This window comes from Porites lutea, chromosome 1 (assembly GCF_958299795.1).
Source record: "Porites lutea chromosome 1, jaPorLute2.1, whole genome shotgun sequence".
In the NCBI taxonomy this organism is placed as follows: Eukaryota; Metazoa; Cnidaria; class Anthozoa; order Scleractinia; family Poritidae; genus Porites; species Porites lutea.
Genome location: NC_133201.1, coordinates 41,134,677 through 41,161,425, shown reverse-complemented (window position 1 = coordinate 41,161,425; position 26,749 = coordinate 41,134,677). Strand labels below are relative to the sequence as shown.

The following is a 26,749-nucleotide window of genomic DNA, read 5'->3' as shown; positions in this document are numbered from 1 at the left end:
TTCCATTTTATACTCGTCGAGAAACGTGGCGAATTTCTCTTCTTAACGTTTACACCGGCGTTATGATGTGAGCATCATATTGCGTACAAATCTAAAAGCATCATGTTATCGACAGACTGAAAATAATCTGGTAAGTTTGCGAGAGCTTAAAGCAGCTGTAATCAAGAACGCAATATCCCGACTTATCAAACGCCAAATATCGGATGACAGCTTTCGTCACCTGTTGTGGGCATGCACGAACTTCCCTGGCCAGTTGCCTTCCGGATAACTACCACTTTCTTAAGAAGTTCCTTTTGAATTCACCAAAATTTAAATTGTAACGATGCCAAATTTTCGGCACAAGTGTCTTCAAGTGGATAACTGTCACACATGATTATTGCATTCGAGGGTTTGAGGGGGAAGTTCACCATAACTTCCCAGGTTTTTCCGTGAACTGCGCTTGAATTATCGGTCTTATGAAGGTACACTGGCTAATGTACAAAATGACTTTTGAACAACTATTTTGAACAAAGTCGTCAATTTATTCTCTAAGGCGTGAGAAAACCACCTTTCAAGTATTTCGCGCGCGGTCAAAGATTAAAAAAAAATCGGCCTAACTATGCAAACTTTGGTTCACTATCCGTCCTTAGTCAATGACACTTTTAATAGCTTTATGCACCAGTTTATAATACGAGTTTTAACCCCTTCACTCACAGAGCGATTGATGGCGTTTTTTAACTTGGTTCTAACTTTCGAGTCTGTGGACTAAATCCTCCACGGGAAAGGGGGGGGTATTTCCTTATAAGCGGCTAATGGGGATGTGCCGCTGGATGGGGTTGCATTTTCACGACTGGATTGACTACAATGGGCTAGCATATTTTCGGATTTTTGAGGGTAAGACAGTTCTTCATATTTACGGTTAGTAAACGTATCAGAATGTTTGTACTGTAGATGAAAAGTAAAGTGTTCTTCATTCAATCTAAAAAATGGGTCAATTCATTAAAATGGAGAGTGACATAAGTTGGTATCGCGAAAATTACATACTTGCCCAAAAGTGACTAAGATGGGGTCTATAATTGGCCCCAGAATAGACTATAATGGGGTAGGGGCTCTGAGAGGCAGCGGCACATACTCTGCAAAAACTAACCCAAGTACCCCCCCCCCCCCCCCCGGGTAAATGGTATGACCATTCAAAAGAAACCTCTTCAGCAGTACTTTCACATGGCATAATTTGTTTTTCAGAATTTCATACAATAAAACTTGGGAACGTTGTTGAATTTGGACTTTTAAGAAAGAAAAGGTTAAGCAAGACCGAGTCAGCCTTGGGGGATTTCCACTGATACGTTATCTTCTCCGCTGGATTTTCTAAGTAGCCACCAAATCCTCATCTTCTACAGCTTAGTATTTAGCATCACACGATAGCACCGATCAAAACCTTTCTGTCTCAAGATTCGTCCAAGGTTGAGCGAATACCAACTCGACATAAATTGTTCTTTTGTTCTCAGGGGCGTTAGGGTTAAATGCAACTGGCCCAGAGAACTGGAGGAGTTTTCACTATCATATCAAAAATGCTAGTTTTCCGTAGATCATGCGATACACGTATCTTAGGGTCTTGTTTGCTTGTTTATTTTATCTTATCTTATTTTTTGTTTCTTTTATTTTCTTGATTGCGTGACGACACTAAAAACGGCTGTGTAGCAGACCAGCGAGAAGTCTGAAAAAAGATTTAAGCTCAACAAGAACAAGCAATTATGACAAAAGTGTAGCAAAAACGATCGTTCACTCGAGAACAGACGAAAAAGACCTAGGTGCGTTCTCGAATAATATCCTTTTGGACGAAACGAATCGCCGTAAACCTTTCTAGAACTTACTGTAAAATGGAACCTAACTGAACACCACGTTTGGACGACTGATTCTAAGAAAATGGACAATGGAGGCTAATCCTTCTGCTTCTGCTTTATTACGTTTTTATTGTGATATGACTATATCGCTTTACTTCAATTTCCTGTTTGCTGTCTAAGTGTACTTGTTTTTGTTAGTACAATGGTTCCCGCTAATAATTTGTAAGACATCAAGTAGTTTTATCACCTTTGCTGGAAAAAAAAGACGTTGTTACCATTGCTGCTCCCCATTTTATCCATTATTTATTTATACGTTTATTATTACTTTTAAACACTGATGAAAATGGCGACTATTGGTATCGGCCCTAAAGAAGTTTTATTATTATTACTATCATTATTATTATATTTAATATTATTAATATCATTATTAACTTTATCATTATCACTATTATTTTTATCATCATTATCATCATCGCCATCATCATCATCATCATCACTGTCGATTGTAGACATTGCGAAACAGGAAAGTGATAAATTTCGAAACAGCCTTCTTAGCTAGGAAAAAATCATTAGAAATAACACTTAACCAAAAGACAGACTTAAGTTAAACATAACTGAAGTAACATAACGTCAAAAACAAAAAATGCGGTTTCGACGAGTAAACGTCCTCATTGCATTTTATCGATATGCCATATAGCCCACATAACTGTTACTTTTGAAATTCGCACTTGATATTGACAACTTGAAATTTTGTATTCTTTAGCGTTAAACATTCTTTCGCAACAAGTTAAATATCCACTTTCAGTCCTTTTACTTTTAAAATATGCCAAAGAAATGGTAGAAATGCTGCTCGAAGTTTACCACTTTTCAAAAACTTCCGGAATTTCGCCTGGAAGTCAAATAGGAAAAAGGTGTATTACACCGCAAAATTTACAGACTTAATGTCTTCAACGGGAGACAACATTTCTGAACCGGAATATCATGACGGAAATACAACGTGTTCTTGTACATTCTATTCAGTTCTTAACATTAAAAACAAAAGCCCTGCGCTAATTTTGATCCAAACGCACGACTAATCTGATAGATGAAATTACTTCTTGGTGCTGGGATTAAACGGGGGGTTTTAAGTATAAACGACCCTGCCAATTTTAATCTGTGCTACGAGGTACAGTAAATTTCAAGAAATTTCACTCTATCTTGACCACGCAACGTCTGCCGTTTAAAGAATACTTATAGAATTTGAATTCTTGGGGGATATATTAACTTGAAATGAGAACAGCGACAAATGATGGAGTCTTGTAGAGTTGTTCTAACTTTTGAGTCTGTGGATGAAATCTTATGGTTTTACCATTCAAATGAAACCTCTTCAGCAGTACTGTCACATGGTACTATTTACTTAGTCAGCAGTTCTAACTTTTGAGTCTGTGGATGAAATCCTATGGTGTAACCATTCAAATGAAACCTCTTCAGCAGTAATGTCACATGGTACTATTTATTTAGTCAGGAGTTCTAACTTTTGAGTCTGTGGATGAAATCCTATGGTGGTACCATTCAAATGAAACCTCTTCAGCAGTACTGTCACATGGTACTATTTATTTAGTCAGTAGTTCTAACTTTCGAGCCAGTGGATGAAATCCTATGGTGGTACCATTCAAATGAAACCTCTTCAGCAGTACTGTCACATGGTGCTATTTATTTAGTCAGTAGTTCTAACTTTCGAGCCTGTGGATGAAATCCTATGATGTTACCATTCAAACGAAACCTCTTCAGCGGTACTGTCACATGGTGCTTTTTAATTTGTATGTGATTCTAACTTTTGAGTCTGTGGATGAATCCTATAGTGTTACCATTCAAATGAAACCTCGTCGGCAGTATATTCACATGGTACAATTTTCTTTTCAGCATATTACAAAAAGGAAATCGGGAAGTTTTCTAGAATTTTTACTTTGGCCACTTCTGGCATTAAAAGGAATGCTAAGCGAGCACCCCTCCTAAGTGCACACTTTTTCTCGCACCAAATGAACCCGTTTACGAGAATTTTGACAGTAGAATTGTGTGTTGAAAGTTAGTTCGCGTTTGCATTGGTTACAGTAAAACCCGAAAATAAAGAAGGACAAAAACGCCTCAGTTTAGGTATAGTAAAATGTGTGAAATATGAACCCTATATAAACGTGTCACCATGATAACGAACGATTTCTCTAGTTTCTTGCCCGCGACTTGCTTTGTGAATGGCTACAAAAAATTGCGCTACACAAGACAACGACTTTCTTTTTCTCTTCCTAAACTTTGATACAGTCTTTTAGAATTCAACTCCGCAAAAATTTGCCAACATCTGACGAATTGAACGAGTTGGAATAAGCGCGATAAAGTTTCAAGTCTCACAGCACTTTCACTGATTTGTTCTTGTGGAACGTAAAAGAACCTACATCACTATTCGAAAAGAGTAGGCGTCGTAGACCCCGGTGGTGTGGCCAACCTTTACGGATTGTGGGATTGGGCAGGGATGGCACCTTACATGGGAACAATGAGTCCCGTTCGTGCGCATTCCCTATGAGCAGGTCTGTTCCCAGAAAAGCTGGTAAATAAATAAATAAAAGTAGCGCGAATTCACTTTTTAAGTGACGTTTTCGTAGCCGTCGCCGTTGTTGTTGCTTAAGCTCCTGTTCTTTACATAAGGAATTGCAAACCAAACTCAATTCAACGCAGTTTCCTTAATACAAAAAAAGCTTGACATGCACCTAACTGCGATAACACTGTCAGAAAAATGCTACAAAAGGAAAAATGAAAAATGTTAAAAGACAAATAGGAATTAATTAGGCTTACTAGTAAACCACAATAGGGTGAATTCATTTGCAACATACGCGTACAGCCGTCGCATTTGCCATTTATTTTTAAGCCTAAAAAAAAACCCGCCCGTTCTGCAAATGAACACAACCTACGGTGGTTTGGAAGTAAGCCTGATTAATTACCATTTGACTTGTTCCTTTTTTCATTTTAGCATTTTTCTAAGACAACGTTTTCATACTACACTGACGTAATATGATGTGTGTAAGTGTCTTCCACCTTTGCCATTCTTTTCTTTAATTACTTATACAGCATGTAGTTAAAGTGAACTGGTGAAACCGTAAACAAGAAAACAGGGCCATGCACATATCACTTTTATATGACCACTGAAGGGCAAATTCCAAACTTAAAACAAGAAACGATCTGGACACCAAATCGCACCTAAATAGCTAACATATGACTACAACCATTAAAAACAACACCTTCATACATATTGAGATTTCCAAACAGTAAGCCAAAGCTTGTTCTTACAAAGGCGTAAGAGGTTATTTTGGAATACAATAAATATTTCGACGACTTTGAAAGTATTCCATCGTTCGAAACTGCATGGCCAAGTCCATTAACCAAAAAATGGTGAGATAGCAGCTTCACCCCACAAAGGTTAAACCATAACAAGATAATATGACGCCCAAGTCAAGGAGTGATTTGCGATTTTGACAATCCGTTTTTCTTAAACTTTAAATGTTATCTTTTGCCCACCAGACAATACAACCATTAAGCCGACTTTGCTTATTTTATCGTCAAATTCTTACTAATATGACCTACCGCAATGCAAAAACGCGACTGCCCACGACGAAGAATATCGTTACTTTTGAGCTTGTAATTCATTGCTATAATTTGCCCGTTCGCCAAACCACGTGCACGTTTTAAACTCTTGCAGCGATCAGCGTTTGATTTCACATTACTGTCGAATAAAACATTATTCCAAGAACGACGGAAATAATCACCAAAGATATGTATTTTTTAAAATTTTAAATTAATTCTTCTTACAAGTACCTCAAGAAATGTATGGAGACTAGTGAAGAAAACCTCAAATTGCTTCCCTTTTTTGCTGTTGTTTGTTTTTCACGGCTTGACTGCGTACCAAGCCTTGCTTTGATAATGAGGCAACTCGGAAACGGATTATTGAAGGGTAGACGCGGACAGGTAAAGCGTCAAATGGCTTCCTTAGCGTTTGTTTGTTGTCTTGTTTGTTTTTCACGGCTCGACTGCGTACCAAGCCTTGCTTTGATAATAGACAACTCGGATGTCCCACATTTGCTCCTTTTCTGCTAGCTTCTCAAGATCGTTTTGAAGAATGTACGAGTCTAGCTCAGAGTTAATGGTGTGATATGCAATGGTGACATCTGCAAATAGTCTTAGTTTAGAAGATAGTGATTCAGGAAGATCATTTAAGTAAAGAAGTAACCGGCACGGGCCCAAAAATGAGCCCTGCGGCACGCCAGAGAGCACTTCTACATCCTCTGAAGACATTTAGCAAAACACGTTGCTTCCTATTAGCTAAGAATGACCGTATCCATGTAATGTTCTTTCCATATATACCGTTTCTCATCAGCTTTGTGATGAGATGCCGGTGAAGACGTTATCGAACGCTTTATAGATAGAATGCCTTATCGAATGCTTTACGTAGATCATTTCGATATTATGTATATTTCAAGTGGAAAGACACAATGAAAGTCATGTTTCCATAATACCTTTTCATTCTTTTAAAATACAGCTGAGCATAAAGCCAAATATAGGCACTCGAGATAGTGCATATATTATATGACAACCGCAAATTAGTAGATGGAAACGTTGAAAGACCTTGTTTTCCACTCCAAAAATAGATGCATGTTTTGTTTAAGATAAGCAGCCTTTTAGAGTGTCTTATGCAGAGAGTATTTTGTTATTTAAACTGCACACATACCGAACTTACACGCTACTGTTACAGGCCAACGTAATCGAAGACATTGTAGCCAGGCTTTAAACCCTTACACCCCCAGGAGAGGCCAAAGTAAAAAATAGACAACACATTTCATTTTCTCAAATGCTGCATAACGAATATTATTTTATGAAAGTATTGCCTAAAGAGGTCTTACAGGAATCGTCAGAAGTCAACTTCACAATACCGCTATGGTGCCCAATTTATCCTATGAACTCAGGTGATCAAACCTAATCTTTGTATATTACTCCCCAAACGACTCAAAAAAAGTTCTTTAGAAACTAAACGGGAAACCCTTCGCTCACCCTTCATTGTTTGGTTAATACATAGCACCATTTCTTGAATCACAATCGTCCTGACTCAATTTCATCTAAATTAAAGTGCTTTATCGATGACTATTAGTATTACTTGGAAGTCCCACAGAAGCGTTTGCGGTCAAGGAAATTTAAGAGCGGCCTGGCCACGCTTAAAGGGTGGGTCTTGACAGATAGAAAGGAAGTAGGCTGAGAAACCTGGACCGAAGTTTTGAAGTTTTTTGCTACTTAAGAAACATCACTCCTAATTCAGAAACAATTGATAATGACTTGCCCGCAACAAGAGGGATAAATTAAGGTCGTTCTCTCCTTGTTTTAAGTCCATTTTGTGCATGATCGAGTGTTTTTCATTTTAATGCCATGGTTTAGACAAAAACCTTAAAAATTGTTCGTGATACTACCCCATTAAATGTTCATTTTAGTAGCTTTAAACTAACCTGTTCTATGATGGTATTAGCCAAGCACACTTCCTCAAGAATTGGCCATGTACTCATCATATTAACGCTTTCAAAAAAACAGTTATCGTTAATTGTGAAATATCGCAACTGTCAAATCCGCAACACGACCTTCCTCTGGTAAAACTTTTGATACACTTTAAAGGTTTGTGCTTATATCAAAAACTTAAGAATGCAAACTATTTATAAGGAATGCTAAATTTGCTTGGGCCTGTGAGTTATATTTAAAAAACAAAAAAGAATGCTAAAGTATGTACTTAACATGAAACTGAAAAAAAAGGAAAGAAAAGACAAAAATTAAAGACAGGCGAGACATGCATTATATTGGCATAAAGAATGATAGGCAGTCATCAGCACAGAAAAATGTGGAATACGTGAAACGCAGTTGAGTGATTCCTAACTTTTTCCAAGTGCCATGAAATAGCGAGACAAGAGGCCACGTTGATACACTTTCTATTTTTACTATTGAAATGTAAAACCGCGTCACGGAAAATGAATTTGCCGACTGCAAACAAAAATTACAATATAAACCCTACACGACCATTTCTACATTTACAAAAAGAAACACGCGCGCACGGAAAGAATGACAAATATTGAACGATATTGTCATGGAGTACAACCGCATATTAAAAAGCAAAAGGAAAGATAGAAATCAAAGCACGCGCCACGACAAGGGTCGCCACAAGTGCTTTCTTGAAGTAATTGAGCAAGCACGTTTCCTTATTTTAGGACACTTTACCGTGACAGTGGTTTGGATAATATTGAACTATTCAACGCACTGTCATGAGATAGACAAATCTAATGATGTATTTGTAACAATTTAAACATGTTCATATTTTGTAAAGAAGTACTTTATAAATGCAATGCAACCATTTACGGTTGTTTTTCACAGGAAAAAGACGAAAAAACACGCTTAACTTTTTCAACCTGTTTAATCGTGTCTCAGTTAATTGCTAAAAATAACACATTTTTGCTTTATTTCCGTAGCTTTGTTTGAAAATTATCTCTTTAGTGTTGCGGAAAGGGTGATTAGCCGCTGATAATTTTAACAAAGCTGTGACGAAAATTCCTGCGACAGTGCCTCTCTAAATAGCCATTGAATCCCACGAAATTTCACTTGTGCGAAAACCTTCTTAAACTACTCAATGATGCGCAAAGAGAAAACAAAGGGAGACAGTAACTTGCAGAAAGTTTGAATGTTGGATCCTACTTTATTGAAAACATGCGAACTTTTGTATCGGGATATCTAAGGAGTTGTTGATCATTAGCGAAGCTATATCACACACAGGAAGGAGTGTTTTATCTGATATCCAGAAACCTCGAAGACGGTGTTTTAAAAAACTCGGCTACGCCACGGGTTTTAACCCACTTATCGATGTGTGCCGGTATCGGGATATCTAAGGAGTTGTTGATCATTAGCGAAGCTATATCAAACTCAGGAAGGAGTGTTTTATCTAATATCCAGAAACCTCGAAGACGCGTTAAAAAAAACTCGGCTGCGCCAGGGTTTTTTACCCACTTATCGATGTGTGCCGGATATCAGAAAGAGCACTTCTTCGCGTGCTTGATATATTACATAAACAATGGTGGGAAGAGAAACCTGTGTCAATCTACACGACCATACAGAAGAAGGCCGTAGGCGTCGAGGATTTTACAGATTTCACAGATTTTACATCTGGTCTGAATTCCAATTAGGCGAAATATATCAAGTTTATTTCAAGTTTATTCATTACTTTAGAGGAGAATTTACAAACTTCGCTACCGGCAAATAGCAGGGTTAATCTAGGAGGGTAGAGGCCAATTAGATAGGTAATCTAAATAAATAAGAAAATAAATAGATAAATAGATAAATTTCTCAGAGATAAAGGGAAAAAAATATAATAATAATTACAAAGAACTTGCAGAAAGCAGAAATTAGATTTAATTCAAAATAAAATATGGCAACGAGAAAAAGGCCAAAGGCTTTTACAGTTTTCACTAGGTTTTTTTATTCTTTTGAGAATAATAGGTACTTCAAAGTAAACGTCGTCAGTTTGCAAAAGAGATAATAAAGTCATGAACATATTTTTTTCTAAGGCATTTTTGGATACTGGCGTATTTCAGCGGGGATACTATTCCGTAACTTGGTTGATCCAAATCTGGCGAAAGATCTAAGTTGTTGATTTGTTTTTGAAATAGTGCTGTAAAAGTCCCTTGAACTAGAAGACCTTGTTTTATATCCGCTTTCAAGAATTACATAGTCTGATACATGGTCTGGGGTTGTACTATCCAAACAATCGCAGAAAGGGAATCGTCTTCGCCTCTCAGTTTTCTTCAACCCAACTATCACTGTTTGGATGTGCGGTGAAACAATCATCCTTTTTTGTTATTCTATGTTGTTATACTTAAGAGTTTCCTTCCTAACTGAAGACAATAATATAATAAACCGTTCCATACCAAGAGTAGAGAATATTGTACACTTTAGACTAAATAATTAAAACAACCTAAAATAAAAGAGACAACAACCTTTTTTTTTTCATTCGAGCATTTAATTAGTTATCACCAAAACTAACGCGACTTTAGCTTTGAAAATATTTTCTCTGCACTTCAAGTCAACAACACTTTGCCTCCATCGCACTGTCAAAGACAACTTCAACCCCATTCACATCCCCAAAAAAGTCTAAATAATAGTCATTTTTATTCGTATGAAAATACTACTGTAACTACCGGGTTAATTCTTAAGTATAACAAACGCGGCAGTGTTAGCTCAGTCGGTAGAGCGTGTTGACTGCAGAATGGGAGGTCGTGGGTTCGATTCCCAGGGCCAGACCAATACTCAGGGTCTTAAAATAACTGAGAAATGAAGGTACTCCCTTTGTACTGCAACAGGCTAGACCCTCGCGTGACTCGGATGACAACGTAAAATGACGGTCCCGTCTCCACTTGGAGACGTAAAATATAGTGTCTCCAATTAGTACGTTCGTGCTAAATACATTGACACTCAAATGAAGTGCATTTTTTTTTAACATTTTAAGGGTGAATAGCCACACCATAGGAATTTGTCCAGGATTGAAAAGTTAGATCTGCCAATCATGCCTCAAGAGAAGCGTTTTAGTCGTAAACGTCTTAAGAGATGAGAGCAGCAGTTTCATCGTTTTAGGTAAAAATTTCTTAAGTTTTTCACGACATCATCTTAAATAGACGGCCTTCTTAACATACTTACTGATATTGAATTCAAGCTAAAACCAAAACAAAAACTCTAATAATAAAATATGACGAGCCATTTGGAGAACGTTATCCCTTTACAATCTAATCATTTTCGGTCATCGATGGCGTTTCGCTACTACTTATGTATTTCAGAGAAACTCAATCAAAATTACGATTGCAAATTTGTATTAGTACCCATCTGGGATCATCAAATTTAAAAATAGCCTGTACATGTATGTACTCTCTTAGTTTTCTTCAAAGTTAGTGGAATGGCACGCACAGCACATGAGCAGGAGATTTCAAAGATACAAGAATGATTCAATTCTTCAAGATGGTAAGGCTTATTTCCGCCGCTCTCTCGGGCCCGCCCCTCGGACCCGGGGGGGGGGGAGGTATTCCCTATGATGGCCTATACGGGGAGGCTCCGCCCGAAAGGGGTATTTTTTTCAGGCTTCAGGTATATGAAAGGGTAGAGATTTTATTAGTTGAAGTATATAAAAGGGTGGGGAAATCTGTCATTTGGCTCTGTGAAAGGGCCTAAAAGGGCTATAAAGTGAATTTTATGGCTTCATAAATAATGGTAATTGAACTGAGTGGAGTGCAATTTGGTCTCAAATCATACGCGTGGTTTCAAAATCGAACGAGCGCGCAGCGCGAGTTCGATTTGAAATCACAAGTATGATTTCAGACCAAAATTGCACGACACGAAGTTCAATTACCACTTTATTACATCCATTTTGAAATCGCAGAATTTAGTCAGTACTAATATTTTATTGATCGAGTAGCCCGTTTCTTAAAAGCGGAAAGAGAAAGGCTTTTTTATCTCATTTTGTATTCGAAACAGAAATTATGCGATATAGAACAAAAATGGTGCGATTTAAAACAGAAATGATGCGATTTAGAACATGAATGACGCAATTTGGAACAGATGCAATTTAGAGCAAAAAATGGTGCGATTTAGGAATAAATCACACTGCTGAGAACCAATCAGATTGCACGGATAGCCAGTGATTTCAAAGTGGATGTAATAAAGTCGAGAAAACGTTCCATTCAGTTTTGTGATTGATTCCTTTTTAAACACAGTGCATTTACAGCAGTTAACAGGGATGCAAAGTTCTAAACAAGGTATGTGAAAGGGATACCATTTGTCAATAGAAGGAACACGAAAGGGGTACCATTTTCGTGAAAAATGGTATATAAAAGGGGTAAGGGGTTGGACCTGGGGGCGGAGCCTCCCCGTATAAACATTTGTTGATTACCCCCCGGGCTCTAGGGCTTATTTCCCGAACAGCGGCTGGTAATTGAGTCTACAAGATAGTAAAATACTCATAACTGACAAAATAAGAAAGTTGGCATTTAAACTAAATTTCACAAATTTCAAAAAGCAAAGATCAACAAAGCGAAATGCTATTTTGAAAATGACATTACAAAGAGCCACTTTTAAGAACGAATATATCTCTTACGTAGAATGAACACATTAAGTCAATACACAAGTTTTCGAAACCGGCATTAACTCGAACCGTGCGCTGTGGATGCAATTCATAAAAATGTGAGCAAAACCGCAAGTAATTGCGCCTCGAACTTTCTCGCGCAAGAGGAAGAATTTTTAGAAGTGTTCCGGGCGATCAATAAGAAAGGCAAGAACCAAATTGAACGTCTATTTAAGTTACTGTCAGATTAACAGTTTTCTAACAGCAAAAGTAGGAATAGTAGAAAATAATTTACGAGCCGACAACCCTGACGAGTTCTGAGTCATTTGGTGTGTGGGGGTTAATTCAACGAAGAAACAATTTCCACAAGGCAAATTTTACAACAATTTTTTACTACGTACACCTAAGGAGATTTAAAGCAAAAAAAAAACATAAAACATAAAACGCGACCTTAAATAACCATATTACAACTTGCGTGGCCAAGGGGTCTTATCACAGTACACAGCAATATGTGGATTACGTAGAAATGATATGTTTGCCAGTTAGGTATTTAGGTATTTTATTTATTTGCCACACGATTACAATAATTACAAAAAGATGCCAAAAAAAAAAACGTAGGAAGAGATGACGAGGAGGCCTAAAAGAAACTATAGAGCTTATGTTAATTAGGCCTCCTCGATTACAATTTTTCGAAGATGGCATAAAAATTACGGCGACGGATACAATATAATATGAGGTGAAAAATTAAACTAATCAATATTACGGAAGTTTGCAAATGTTGAATATTAAATGGCTTTTCCCAAGATTTTTGTTGGAGTATACTAATAATTATTACAAATAAATGCCTTAAGTGCTTTTTTAAAGGCGGAAGGTGAGGAAGCGTTGATGATGTTGGTGTTTAAGGTGTTGTAAAATTTAGGTCCTTGATAAAAAACGGAAAATTGTTTGGTTGGAGTACGACAGAAAGGCAGACGAAATTTACACGAGTTTCTTGTATTATACGAACGAATTTGACTTTGTAAGGTAAATTTACAATGAAATTTTAAAGGTAGAGTATGGTTTTGATAGGAGTACATGAATAAGCCTAGTTGTATTAATATATATCATGAAATTTTAAGATACTAAGATTTTGAAAGATTGGATCAGTATGTGCATCGAAAGTGGTTTTAGCTATAGTTCTGATCACTCGTTTCTGTAAAATCTCAAGACGAATAAGGTTAGTTCTGTAAGTAAAGGCCCAAACTAAGTTGCAGTAAAAAAGGTATGGATAGACTAGAGAAAAATATAGTGTTCGTAAATTTTTCGTGGATAAATAGAAACTGGATTTACGAATAATTCCTGTGCATTTAGAAACTTTATTGGCGACATGTGAGATTTCAGATTTCCAATTTAAATTTTCATCCATGATTACTCCCAAGAAAACTGTTTCTTTTACTTGATCAATTTTTTGATTATTAATTAAAAGTTGAATAGTTTGATTTGTCGCTTTTGGGATGGTTTAAATGCAATGAATTTGGTTTTTTTCAAGTTTAATGAAAGCCTGTTAGCTCTAAACCATATTGACAACTTATTTAGCTCAGCGTTCAGTATATTAGTAAGGCAGTCTTTATCCTTGTGAGACACAAATACGTTTGTATCATCAGCAAATAATATCAGTTGTAATATTGTTGACGTGTTGATTATATCGTTGATGTAGAGCAGAAAAAACAAAGGCCCTAGTATTGAACCTTGGGGAACGCCACACATGATATTAGCACGATACGAAACATAACCATTGTATTCTACAAATTAAAGTCTGTTGGAAAAATAGCTCTTAATCCATTTCCGAGCCAAGCCACGTATACCATAGTGTTCAAGTTCAAGTTCAGTTCTTAACTAGTTCAGTTCCGTTTTCAAGGGATTGTCTTCACGTTAAAGAAATTTGTGAAATCATGTAATACTGGCAAAACTCTTACAGTAATATCTACATCGTGACACACAGTCGTAAGAATTATGCTCACAAAATATCGATTTCAAACGAGGCGTCTATATGTCATAATTAAGCAATAATGGGCATGTCAGTCCCAGTTACTGGTAATTCCCCGTATGCAACAAAATCTTCATAAAATATTACTTAGTTGCGGTGAAAATCTTAACGATTAAGCGATTATCGTTAGGAATCAGTTTTCTTTGAGACGACACATCTTTCTTCCCAAACAGATCATGTTCACTGAGCGACTACCATTCTGAAATTTAACAGGGCTCAGTTCAAAGGAAAAACACAAAGTAAAAATATTATCCTGCAAACTGCATTTTCGTGGCCAGGAGCGACTGTTGACATTATCTTTACAAAATTCCGTACATAAGCGACCACCTTTTGCCGTCAACTATTCGGCGCTGTCCAACTCACTTCCTGTTAACTCTGTCAAAAGACTGGCAAATGAATTGGCTGCTCTCAGTCGTTGACTTTCGTCCTTCTCTACAGGCGGTCGCCAGTAAACCCAGAATACGCCATCCTCTGCAGGTAATCCAACTGACTCAGGTCGTCTCCTTTGCAGTTGAGGCACGACTCGCACTCGCGACAAGGCAGTGCACGCAGTCTTGTATTCTTCGACAGAGAGGGCGGCACCAGATGCGCGGGGAACACTGAGCGAACTGCTTGCAGAACAACCCATGACTAAACTGAATTCCAATTTTATATATAGAATGTCAAACACCTCGAGTTTTGTATTGATCAAAACTGGTCAACCGTAATCGAGTACTAAATCGATTGAACCAGTGCCTTTCTTTTTAACCTGTTTATATGTTGTCGACTGTAACTAGGACAACATTGCCTGAAAAATAAGTTTCCTGGCAACTTCTCATCTATTACCATGACGAATCCAAGCTTAATGTGATCTGTTTTGTTATGTTTTTTAGCTAACCGTTGCCATGTTCCTGACAAACACAACCTCGCCCTTTCTTTGGCATTTTAAATTATCCTCTTTTAGGAGGCGGCTACTGTTTGAAAAACACCGCTTGAAGCTCGTTTTCTTTTCCCGTTCTGGTAAAAAAAAAAAAAAAAAACTATCCAAACCGTAGTTTGAACCTCGAGCACTTAAATGATTTTCTTTTTCTGATGCTAAATTATAGCTTTCGAAGGTCGAGCATGCGGAGAAGGTAACATTTCGAGTTTTTGCACACAAAGTTACACTGTACCTTCGACTAGCGGTAGGCAAATTTCGAATTTCTTTGCATCATTTCGACATTGACGACAATCGCAAAATAGTCAACAAAAACAGAGATTCAAGCAAAAATAAAAGCGCAGCGGCGTTAGATTGTCAGACCGTTTCAACCGTTATGCGACGACAAAATAGCCAAATAACTGCGTCAAACGTCTAGCAGGAATACACAGAAACGCCAGTCGAAGGATGAGAAAAAACCTAAGAGATATTGGAGAGTGTTATTCGCAAAGACCATAACACCATGCTTTATTTACATAATTCCCTATATCACACGCAGCTCCATCCAAAAATTGTCATTGTACTAGAGATTCGCTATGCTCACTGATGACAATAAAATAAACAGCGCCAAGTACAACATATACAGTACAGAGTTCTATGTTCAGATATATTTCAAATCCGAATGGTAACCGTTTTTACGCAAACCGCGCTGACTATGGATACAATCGATGAAATTTTACTAACACCACAGTTAGAAGAGAAAAACAGCATGTCAAATTTACAAGTAACTTCCCATTTAGAATGAAATCTAAGTCAAAACAGTGCGAACAGTATTCTTTGTCAACCCTTTAAGCCTCAATATCCACTTACGAATTCTCCAAACTGATCTCCATACATTTCCTTAAAAAACTGGTTGAGAGAATTTGACAAAAGATCAAAAGCATTTTCCCCTTGGTGATCATTTTATTACTTCTCATAACCTCTTTTCTTGATTCTGTATGTAAATTGTTAGGAGAAAATTGATGTTGGTCACTCTTCGTATCTTAAAGGTTTAAGCGACTACACAAACAATTCAGTTATCATCTTCAACGAAAATGTCATCCTCTACGAAATTTCGCTTTTACCTCATTCACTTTTCTTTGCTCTGTCTCTTCCCTTTCTTTCTACTAGATAGTGGTATGATTTTCGGGAATGTGGGACTCAAAAAACCTCGTTTTTCGGCTTTACCCGATCAAATGGCTGCAAATTTTCGGAAGCTAGGTATTCAAAAATCCACCATGATACATGATATATTTAATTGAAAACCCGAACAGTAACCGTCTTCACGCAAACCATGCCGACTGTGGAACAATCCATCCATTAAAATTTTACTAAAACCGCGGGTATTCACTACCACAAACGGAAGAAATTTTAAGCGCGCTCCGGAAAATTCCAACAGAAAGGTAAGGACCGATTGTAAACTATCCTTAACAATTATACTACGCGATACAATTTTTTACAGCAGCAATAGAAACGATGAGAATTATAAACACCTTTTCGACAAACAAATCACATACCATCTTTTATTAGTGTTCTCTCTGTCAATTAGAGCATCATCAATGATCTAAAAGTATTTTCGCAGCGTTTAGCGATTTTATCATAAATTATACAGGGCCGAATCTAGCAACCACTTGAAGTTGGACACTAAAACTGGCTAAGAATTCAAACTCGGACACATTTCCGTAAAGAAAAAGACCAAAGCAAAGCCACGGAAGAGACAAAATCTCGGCAAACCTTTAAAATTGACAGCAGTTACCATGGCTGGGTCGTCATTAACTTTCAGCTCTTAAATTTTTTTCTTGTCCTGTGATTTTGTTGATGAACAATAATATGCCCGCACAACTTCAGAAATGTGAGAACTATCGTCCGACCTCTGTTCTATCAATAAAAAGTAAGTTTTTTTCCTTCACTAGTATAGTTGCGTTTTAAGAGGACTTGTCCTATGTTGCCATGTGCCATGGGTGCGTTATATAATTCTGATATCTTTGCTATCACTCCTAACAGTAATATCTACATCACTATACACAGTGGGATAACGAGCTTTGCTCACAAATTCGGATTTGAAAATAGGCATATATGTCATAGTTAAGAAAAAAAAACGGCATGCCAAAGTTACAATGAACTACCCGTCTACAACGAAGTCTTAGTCAAACAAGGCCACCAAGCAAAAAAGTTCTTGTATTCAATGAAAAAGATCGTCTCATTAGTTCTATAAAAGATTGCTAGAGTCAGTTCACTGCAAAACCTCTCAACGAAATCTCAGTCCTTCATAAGCGACCACCTCTTGCAGCCAACTATTCGGCACTCCGTCTCACTCCTTCCCTCTTGACTCTGTCAAAAGACTGGCGCCTGAGTTGGCTGCTTTCAGTCGTTGACTTTTGTCCTTCTCTATAGGCGGTCGCCAGTAAACCCAGAATACGCCATCCTCTGCAGGTAATCCAACTGACTCAGGTCGTCTCCTTTGTAACTGACGCACGATTCGCACTCTCGACAAGGCAGCGTACGCTGTCTTGTATTCCTCGATAGAAAGAGCGGTGCCAGATGTACGGAGAACACTGAGCGAACTGCTTGCAGAGCAACCCATGGCTGATCTGATCTCAAGTCCTCTGCGGAATTTTTAACACCTGCCTTTCCAAGTTGAGCGAGTTGTTTCTGAATTCTTCTCTAAGCGGAGACCGACCAACTGTACTAAAGTACTTACTCGGTGCTGTCTAAACTGTTACTAGGACAACACTCTCACGTAAATACGTTTCCTGGCAACTGTTGCTGTGTTACCTTGACAACTCCAAAACATGTATCTTATTTGAATTAAAGCAAGTTTGACAGTATTTCACTCCTTTAAGCACGTGCAAATATTTTAAACGACTCTGGTGCTACAAAACGTCGATCCGAGAGATGATCCTCTCTCGACTCCGCACTTAAACTTTGCAGGAATGTTGACAAAACAGGCGCTAAGATCTACGTTATTACAAGAACTGTATGGGACAAAATCCTCTGTATATAATGTCAAACTTCACAAAATGACATCTTACTCATGAAATTTTTAGAATTTTACCTGTGTTTGCACAATTCTTGTGAAATTTGACATTCATTTTCTCGGACTCCCATGATAAATTTTCTTTGACGTTATTACAGATGACTAATTACATCTTTAGCCCTTGAAAAATGTAAAAAATAATGCAATATCCTTTAAATTATTCTGGTACAAGGTTTTTGTCCACTGAGAATTAAAATTAATCAATCACCTGATGGATTCCGTCATAATATGTATGTATCTACAGACGGACAGCCTACATACAATGTATAGACTTAAACGACAAGAAGTCTACAGATACACTGCCTGTTTTCAGCACTCAAGATGACAAATGTGTAAACCTTATTTTCAATAACATTGTCATACAGAAAGGCAAAAACAAAAAACAAACAAGCCCAAACTAGGAAACTTTTAGCCATGCAAATTACATTTACATATTTCAGTTGATTATCCTGAAAATGCTATTGCAGTACAGTAAAAACGCCCAAAATAGTACGTTTCGCTTTTCCTTCGTAGAGGAGGTTACATTAGTTTAAAATATAACGGGAACTTCTCATAAGAGGTAGTGGAAAAGTGTTACTTACTCTAATGATGGTTCATTACTGTCCGATAGATTGAAAATAAGAACGTAGCTTCATAAACAGATGTCTTTTCAATTTTTCCAAATCCCGTTTTATCGAGTAGTTAATTTAAATAGTTCTACGATATACACTGCTTTGTATTGATGTTTTGTGGAGAATGTTTGCTTGTTTGTTTGTTTGGAATTAAATAAAGAGCAATTATTACTATCATCATTCGATGCAAATTTTTCTTCCTTTTCATTGGCCGAGAACCCACCACATGACTTGCACATAACTAGCTACAAATAATGGTCTACTCATGCGCAATGTCGCTCAATTGCGTTTTGCTGCAAATAATATTCTGCTCTTGAGTAAATAAAATCACGCCTTTCTCCTTCTTGCGATCGCTCTTACGTGAAATAGCACATGATTAAAAAACAAACTCGGTGACCGAATGATAAAACAATTATTGGACTATCGTGATTTGTCAGTGGCTAGGAGATCAATTACTTGCCGAAGCCCTCCCCCCTCCCCCTCCGCCTGCCCATTCGCCTGTTCCAGATGCTCTGAGAATGAGACCCTTCTACAGCTTGCTGCCTTAAAAGTAAGAAGCGGCAAACAAAACTCACCTCGAATGTAAATCTCCACTGATAACCTAGTGTTCTGATTCGTATTGTCTCCAGCATTCCTGTGTATCTCAACTGGCGAACAACCAAGTCACCATCAAATGTTAGGGGAGCCTGCAAAGAACACAACAGTTAGAATAATTAAAGTAGGGTACAGCAACAAATTTCTCCTTACAATCTTACTAACAAATCAAATACAGTAAACACCTGCTAATGAGAACCTGTGGATTAAGATCCTCCTGCCGGAAATTTGCCTCTTTATACCCAAAAATCGAGAACCTGTTTAGCCGAGCAAATTAAGCAGGTTCTTATATGTGGGTTACAGTTAAATTACGAGTTTAACAAGAACATCTCGTACTAAACTGTATATAAATTCGGTAATTAGTTTTGTTAGGGTTATAAAAGTACAATTGTGAATAAATAAAAAGTTTCTTTATTTTTCAGGTCATCAACAATCTTTTATCTCATTTACAAAAATTAAGAAGCTGATTAAGAACCAACTTAGCCCAAATTGCCAATAAATTCCCCAAAATACAAGAGCCTATTTTGCCACACTTCAGAAAAGTAAGTTCTTATTAGCGGGTGTTTACTGTACTACGGTTATGAGAATAAAGGAAATCATCATTATCGATAGGATGCCTTGTTTTTCTAACATATGCTCCTTACTACTGCTGTAAGAAATGCATAAGGAACTGGACGGGATTTAATTTCTTGTTAGGCGCTCTCGTTATCTCCCTCGCAGACGTTCCTAAGGTTTCGTCTCCCCACTACCATCACCACCACCACTACCAAGGATGAAACTTTGCTAGAGCTGCAATTACCGTCGTGTTTCAGTTCTCCACCAAACTTGTAATATTTGATAAAAGAACGTCACTTTACGAGAGACAAGTCAAAATGTAAGACGCACGTGTACTGCTTTTGCTCATCAAACTTATTGTTTCGTGCTGTTTTCACCAAAAGCCGCTGTTGCGGATGCCCGAACCCTTTTATAACTAATTACCTTTTCGGCATTAGATCTGATGCAGCGAACAAAGAATGGTTGTGCCTCCTCCAGGATCTCCACCAGACGATTGAGAGAAGACTGAGTGAGAAAACAATAACACTATATCAATAACTCTACCACGATACACTAACCTGCGAGAGACGCAGTAATTAAGCTCTTTTGAGAAGGGAGCTTCATCGCAAGAGGCAGACTCAGTCGGTTTCGATACTTAAACAAGAGGGAGCTCATTGGAAAAAAAAAAAACAAGAAACAAAGCGCTGGCTACGGGTAGGTCCCATCTTAGAAAGTTCCCGTGCCTCGGTCGAGGAAGCTAACTACAGCAAACTTCTTTTCATTTTTGTTTAAGCCTCAATTCACCAAGGAGTCAACTGAGCTCACCGTTTTTACGTCTGCTTCTGTAGAAGGGAGTGCCATTTCTACATGCAAACGATGCCACAGGAAGGTGTCCAACCGTTTGCGTAGGACAAAGGTGACACAGTCGAACAACGCTTTACGGACACCCGCTTAATACGAACACCTCGTTATTACGGACAGTTTCCTTTGTCCCTGGGGAAAAAAAACCCTTACATTTTCTTTAAATTCAAACTGCTTAATACGGACACCCGTTAATGCGGACAACGGACGCTTGTTTCTTGCCCACTCAACAGATTCGCATAGAAAGTCAGCCCCGCTAATGAGGACACTTCTTTATCAACTGTGTCCAGCAATAGACCTTTCACTTTTTAAGGTAAAAAACCTTCAGTTGACAGCATGTCAATGTTACCGGTGCTACAGTTCACCGGATAGGATGAATTGTGGACGTCAATTGTGGACGTCAAGTTAGGCAGGGAACGGTTTATTATTATCGTTATCGTTATCGTTATCGTTATTAAGTAATGTATTATTAGCGACTTTTTAGTGCTTCAATGGACAAAGTTCACGGAATGACGGCTTTGGGAGGGTTAGAGATTTTTACTTTGACGATGCGCATCGAACCCCCGACATCCCGCTCAGCAGGCCAGCGTTCTAACCACTAAGCTAAACATGCCGCGATTAACATTGTCATCAACATCACACAAAAAAGGCGCGTAATAAGAGACAAACCTGAAACTGTGCACTGACTGTGGGTGGGTTCTTAGGGTTACCCTTCCCTCGATGCTGATTCCTGTACAGATAATCAAACGTTCGCACCGTCATATCACGCTTAGTTTCCAGGCCTTGGCGGATTTTGGACAGCGGCTGTAATAAAGTGAAAGACATGTTTGAACCTTATGAGCTTTTAATAAACGTCTTCTGCAGAAGGGACAGTATGCTTAATCCAAACACTCTGGAAAGATCTTTTTTATCCCTCTTTGTTCTTGTAATAAAGATTGACACAACCATTATGCGATAAAAAGTACCCCTGGAGAGGTTTATTCTGCTCACCCTTTAGAATTTCATCCACAGACTCAAACGTTAGAACAACATGCAGTACTAAATAAATAGTACCATGTGAAAGTGTAGCACTATAGGATTTCATCCACAGACTAAAACGTTAGAACTACATACTAAATAAATAGGACCACATGAAAGTGCTGCTGAAGAGGTTTCATTTGAATGGTTACACCATAGGATTTCATCCACAGACTAAAACGTTAGAACTACATACTAAATAAATAGGACCACATGAAAGTACTGCTGAGGAGGTTTCATTTGAATGGTAACACCATAGGATTTCATCCACAGACACAAAAGTAAGAACTACATACTAAATAAAAGGTAACGTGTGAAACTTTCACATGGTACTATTTGGAGAGATTTACTTTGAATGGTCAAAGTAAAGGATTTCATTCACGAAAACAGAACCAGTACAATACACGAGTTACTGCCTACCTTGGTTGTTTGCTTATTGCTTTGCATTCTCCTGCGAACAAAAGAAACTTGAGAGTGTTACTCGAAAAACAGTTAGTCGAAAACAATCTTCACCGAAAACATAAGTCATAAGGACGGGTAACGAAAACGTATTCGTGTATCAAAAAAGAAATGGAAAGGGAATATTAATAATTAGTCATCGGAATAAGATTGATACATACTTGTTTTAAAGCGTTAATTGTATTAAAATGACCGAGGTCTAATAAAACACTCCTTCTGATGTTTAGTAAAATCAGCAATTTCGTAAAGAATGTCACAGCAGAAATTCGCGGAATATTGTGGATATTAGAATCCGATTTCCAAGAACCCTATAGTAATACAGTCAAACCAACGCTGACAAACCCCGCTCCAGTTAAGGAGGACACTTCCCGTACGCGAACATTAAGTCACTACCAGTAGACACACAAAATAGCCTGTGTACACCAACCCCCTCCAGACAAAATAAAATAGGAGCGAGGGGAGGGGATGGCTGTACACAGACTACACACACAAAAAAGCTTTTCTGACTTCCCTTTTAAAGAACGTCTACCCCTTGCGGGCACGATATTTGTGGCCAAAGGTGTCCGCTTACGAAAGTTCTACTTCATGTGTTAATTTGGTTGCGTTTCCAAATATAGCAGCCACACATTATGAACATAGGAACACATGTTTAAGGTGCGCCACACACCAAATATAGTTCCACTTGAGATTACGGTATGAGCTAGAGCCAAAACAAACCTGATAGCTTTAGAAGCTTTTCTGAAGATTGAGGCTGCTTCAAGGGTAGGACTAACGGGGCCTTCTTCGCGGTCAAATGAAGCACTTGACCTAATAGGAAACATAAAGTTTTTAAAACTTCTACAACTAGCGGGGAAAATAACAAAAGCGATGAATGTAAATCATGAGGAAACACATCATGGAATATGTCAGTGATGAAATAACAGGGACGTGTTACTCATCAGGTTACAAGGGATGTTACTTCCCTAGTCCCCGTGCAGCGTTTTCCCAGCCCTTCTCGGTCAATGCATCTCGGTGACGTATACGCCTCGCTCGGACCACGTGACCCGATACGCACTGACCGCGCCAAACAATGAGGCCTAGGGACTAAGCAAGGATGTCACTAAAACGGGGAACTGGCAACGAGAACGGGAAACAGGAAAATTAAAAATGGGAACAAAACGGAGAATTGGAAATGAAGTTACTGCATGATGGGGATAGGGTCTAAGGTAGGTTTTGTCCCCATTTTTCATTTTTTCTTTTCCCGTTCTCCGTGCTCGTTACTCGTTACCCGTTACAGTAACATCTCGTTTTGAAAGCCTAACACACGTGGTGACAAGGTTTCAAGGATGTCAAAGAATTGAATTCGGTCTGGAACTTACATATGACTAGGATCAGCACAGTCGGTTATTATGCGCCCTTCTGCAGGGGAGGTGGACGGCGAGTTCCGCGATTCCTAGGTGTGACCTCGAATCCTTTTTAAGTATCGACCTCTTTCCTTTCCGTGCAGTTCCGCGATATATTTTGAAAAAACCTTCAAATCTGACTAATTCCGTTTTACTGACTTTGAGAAATTCACAACATTACATAACAACGTACACAATCACAACCCGTAAAGTGTAGTACAGTTCTGATTGTAACACAAATCAAGACAAACCAAATCCAAAACACAAAATTCTCATACGACAGTATAAGCCTTACCTTGCAGACTTAGGGACCGTCAGCTGCAAAAAAAGAAGAATTTAAACGGCATGATCAAAAACAAGACGCCTTCAACTGCCGTGTATTGGGATGCAATGGTTAAATATTTTCCATTCCATGTCCAGAAATCTGGCCCCTGTTAGGGGAATCCATCGCGTTATCAACTGGATAGAGATTTATCCAGCGAATAGCGTTATCCCAGTGACGGGGATAAGCCAATGGAGGGAAGAAATCCCTGGACCAAATATTAAATCACAAAAAATTCCACGCCGATTTTCCGAACCTGAGCATTCCCTACAATAAAAAGGGAATTCCTGTGACGCCCAATGAAAACGATGGAGTAGTACTCACATCAAGGAAATGAAGTCATTTTTGGATTTACCACAGGACACTTTGCGGTGTAAGCATTAACCAGTTTTATGGCATATTTAGCGCGAGATTCAATGTAACATGTTAGCTGTTTTCATATGCAGAACTACGCGGCCGGGATACGCGGACAGGGTGCGACAAAGACGGTGTCCACTTGCCCCAGACAAGTGGTTTTGGCCAGTGGACAAGTGGGTTGTCAATCTTACTTGTCCTTTGGACAAGTGAATGAATCTCAGTAAATAATTTTTAAAAAAAACAAGGTGTTTTAAACTTTTTCAGCAGAGAAATTAGTATACATTTAAGTTTTCGAAAGTGTAAAACAGATCGCTCTTCGCAAAAGTAACTTACAAGTAAGAAACGAAATGAGTCGACCACTTACGATTTATCCGCCATTTTATTTCAATGAGTACCGAAAGAAACCTGGGACTCATTTGGGGGTATTGATTTGCTCATTTATTAATAGACCCTCTAAGTCACTATCAGCACATGAATAATGGCTGATCAACGAAGCATCAAAAGCTATTTTGGCGCACCGGTAAAGCAGCTAAAGAGAAAGGCAAAACCTTCTACAGAAAGCACCATGGTGAATGAGAAGAAAAAGCAACGTGACAACCCGACAGCTCGAATTCGAAAGTTTCAGGAATCCTGGAAAGAGACCTTCCCGTGGGTAGTACACGATGCGAACCAAGATGTGATGTATTGTTCCACATGTAGAAGGTATCCTGCTTTTGCAAATCTACAAAGTTCTTTGTACATTGGCTGTGGATCGGGTGGAAAGTATCGCATAGATTCCCTTGTTCATCATAACGCGTCAAAGGAACATTATCGTTGCTCACTACAATTTGAGAAAGATTCAAATCCTCAGTACGTGGAACCAATTAAGGCAGTTGTTCAAAGAAATGTGGTTCAACTAAGTGAAAAGTGTCGTTCTGCACTTCAGTGCCTGTTCAACACAGCCTTTTTTGTAGCACATGAAGAACTCGCCTTCAGAAAATTTGCAGGTCTTTGTGAGTTACAGAAGAAGAATGGTGTGCAATTTGGGGAGCAGTACAAGAATGATAAAGGATGCAAAACATTTATTAGCTACATAGCCCAGGTAGAGAAAGGCAAAATTCAGTCCGCGGTGAGCGATAGTAGATTTATGTCAATATTATCAGACGGATCTACTGATTCTGGTATAGTAGAGCAAGAAGCTGTGTATATCAGATATGTTAACAAGAAAGGTCGGTCAGTTTGTCATTTTGTGGATATTGTTGCCTTGGAATCTGCTAATGCAGATGGAATTTTACATGCAATCGATCAGAGTCTTCTTGGGATTGGCACAACGAAGACAACTCTCGAACAAAAACTGGTAGGATGCAATTTCGATGGTGCATCAGTGATGCTTGGCTCAAAAACGGGAGAGTCAATCAAAACATTGTCATCATGCATTGTGTTGCACATAATTTAGAACTTGGAGTTGGAGATGCCATTAAAAGTGTCCCTTATCTTCAATCTTTTATGAACAGTGTGTCCCAGATCTTTCGATTTTACTATTACTCTCCGAAAAAAAGGAGGGAACTTCATGGTTTTGCTGACATCTTTGAGGAACAGGCTGCCTACTACAGCAGTGGCTCTCAGAAAACCAGATGGGTTGCCAGTAGACACAGAGCTTTGTTGGCATTAGAGAAAAACTTTGCTATCACTGTAAAGCACCTTGAACATGTGGCTACAGGGACTGGTGAGGATGCAGCAAAAGCTAGAGGCATGGTGAAAGCAATCAAGACCGAAAAGTTTGTGACATTTTTGTACTTTCTCCTTGATGTTACCAAAGTTCTGAGAGAATTAAGTCTACAGTTTCAAAGTGATGATCTGTTCATTACTGAAGTCAGCACCAAGTTGGAGACAGCTCTAACAAAACTGGAAGGCCTCAAGGATTCTGATCCATTGCCCATAACAGCAACTTTCCAAGCCAAGTTCCAGTCAAACTATAATTTTGAGAGTGGCCTCTTCAAATGTGGAAAGGACAGTAATCTTGATGTTGTACTGAACAAAGGAAATGCGATGGGGATGCAACAAACATTTTCTAACTTTCTAACTGATGCGATTGCCTACATTGAGAAGAGATTTTCCAGCCTGTCTAAGCCCCCAATGAATTACTTTGAAGTATTTGATCCTACCAAAGTGCCAGGGGAGAGAAAGCTGAGAGCCAGTTTTGGCAATGACAAAGTAGCTGCATTAACTGATCACTTTAAAAACTTGTTGTCTGATGGTGAAAAGGAAGGTGCTGTTTTTCAGTGGCAGGAGTTGAAGATTTACCTCTTCAATCACCAAGCAATGAAACCCGTTGATATCTATGCCACCTTATTATCGTCTAGGCCAGATAGCCTGAAGCATATTCTTGTCATAGTTGAACTGATGCTTAGCCTCTCCCCTTCCACTGCCAAATGCGAGAGGTGCTTTTCGGCTATGAACAGGATAAAAACAAATTTGAAGACTCGAATGGAGCAGAGAACCTTGTCAGATCTGCTTAGGATCAAGGGAATGGACTGTGAAATGAAAGACTTTGACCCTAACCCAGCAATTGAAGCATGGCTTCTTGGTGCTAAGACAAAGAGGCATGCAATGAAAAGAGTTCATGATGCACCAGTGGTTGTACCCACAGCTGGCCCATCTGTTAG

The 26,749-nt window shown here is 38.5% G+C and overlaps 1 protein-coding gene and 1 pseudogene across 1 annotated transcript in view; one reads left to right on the top strand and one right to left on the bottom strand.

Moving 5' to 3' along the window:
- Window positions 1-26,749, bottom strand: part of LOC140929839 (unconventional myosin-IXb-like) — a 75,989-nt gene that overhangs the window by 34,006 nt on the left and 15,234 nt on the right. Inside the window, exons 17-22 of the mRNA XM_073379537.1 lie at window positions 23,721-23,743; window positions 22,761-22,850; window positions 22,005-22,035; window positions 21,237-21,371; window positions 20,151-20,231; window positions 19,154-19,264 (exon numbers count right to left, since the gene is read on the bottom strand). Coding sequence (XP_073235638.1) covers window positions 19,154-19,264; window positions 20,151-20,231; window positions 21,237-21,371; window positions 22,005-22,035; window positions 22,761-22,850; window positions 23,721-23,743 — 471 coding nt within the window. The remainder of the gene's footprint in view (window positions 1-19,153; window positions 19,265-20,150; window positions 20,232-21,236; window positions 21,372-22,004; window positions 22,036-22,760; window positions 22,851-23,720; window positions 23,744-26,749) is intronic.
- LOC140950543 (zinc finger protein 862-like) lies at window positions 24,226-26,623 on the top strand (annotated as a pseudogene).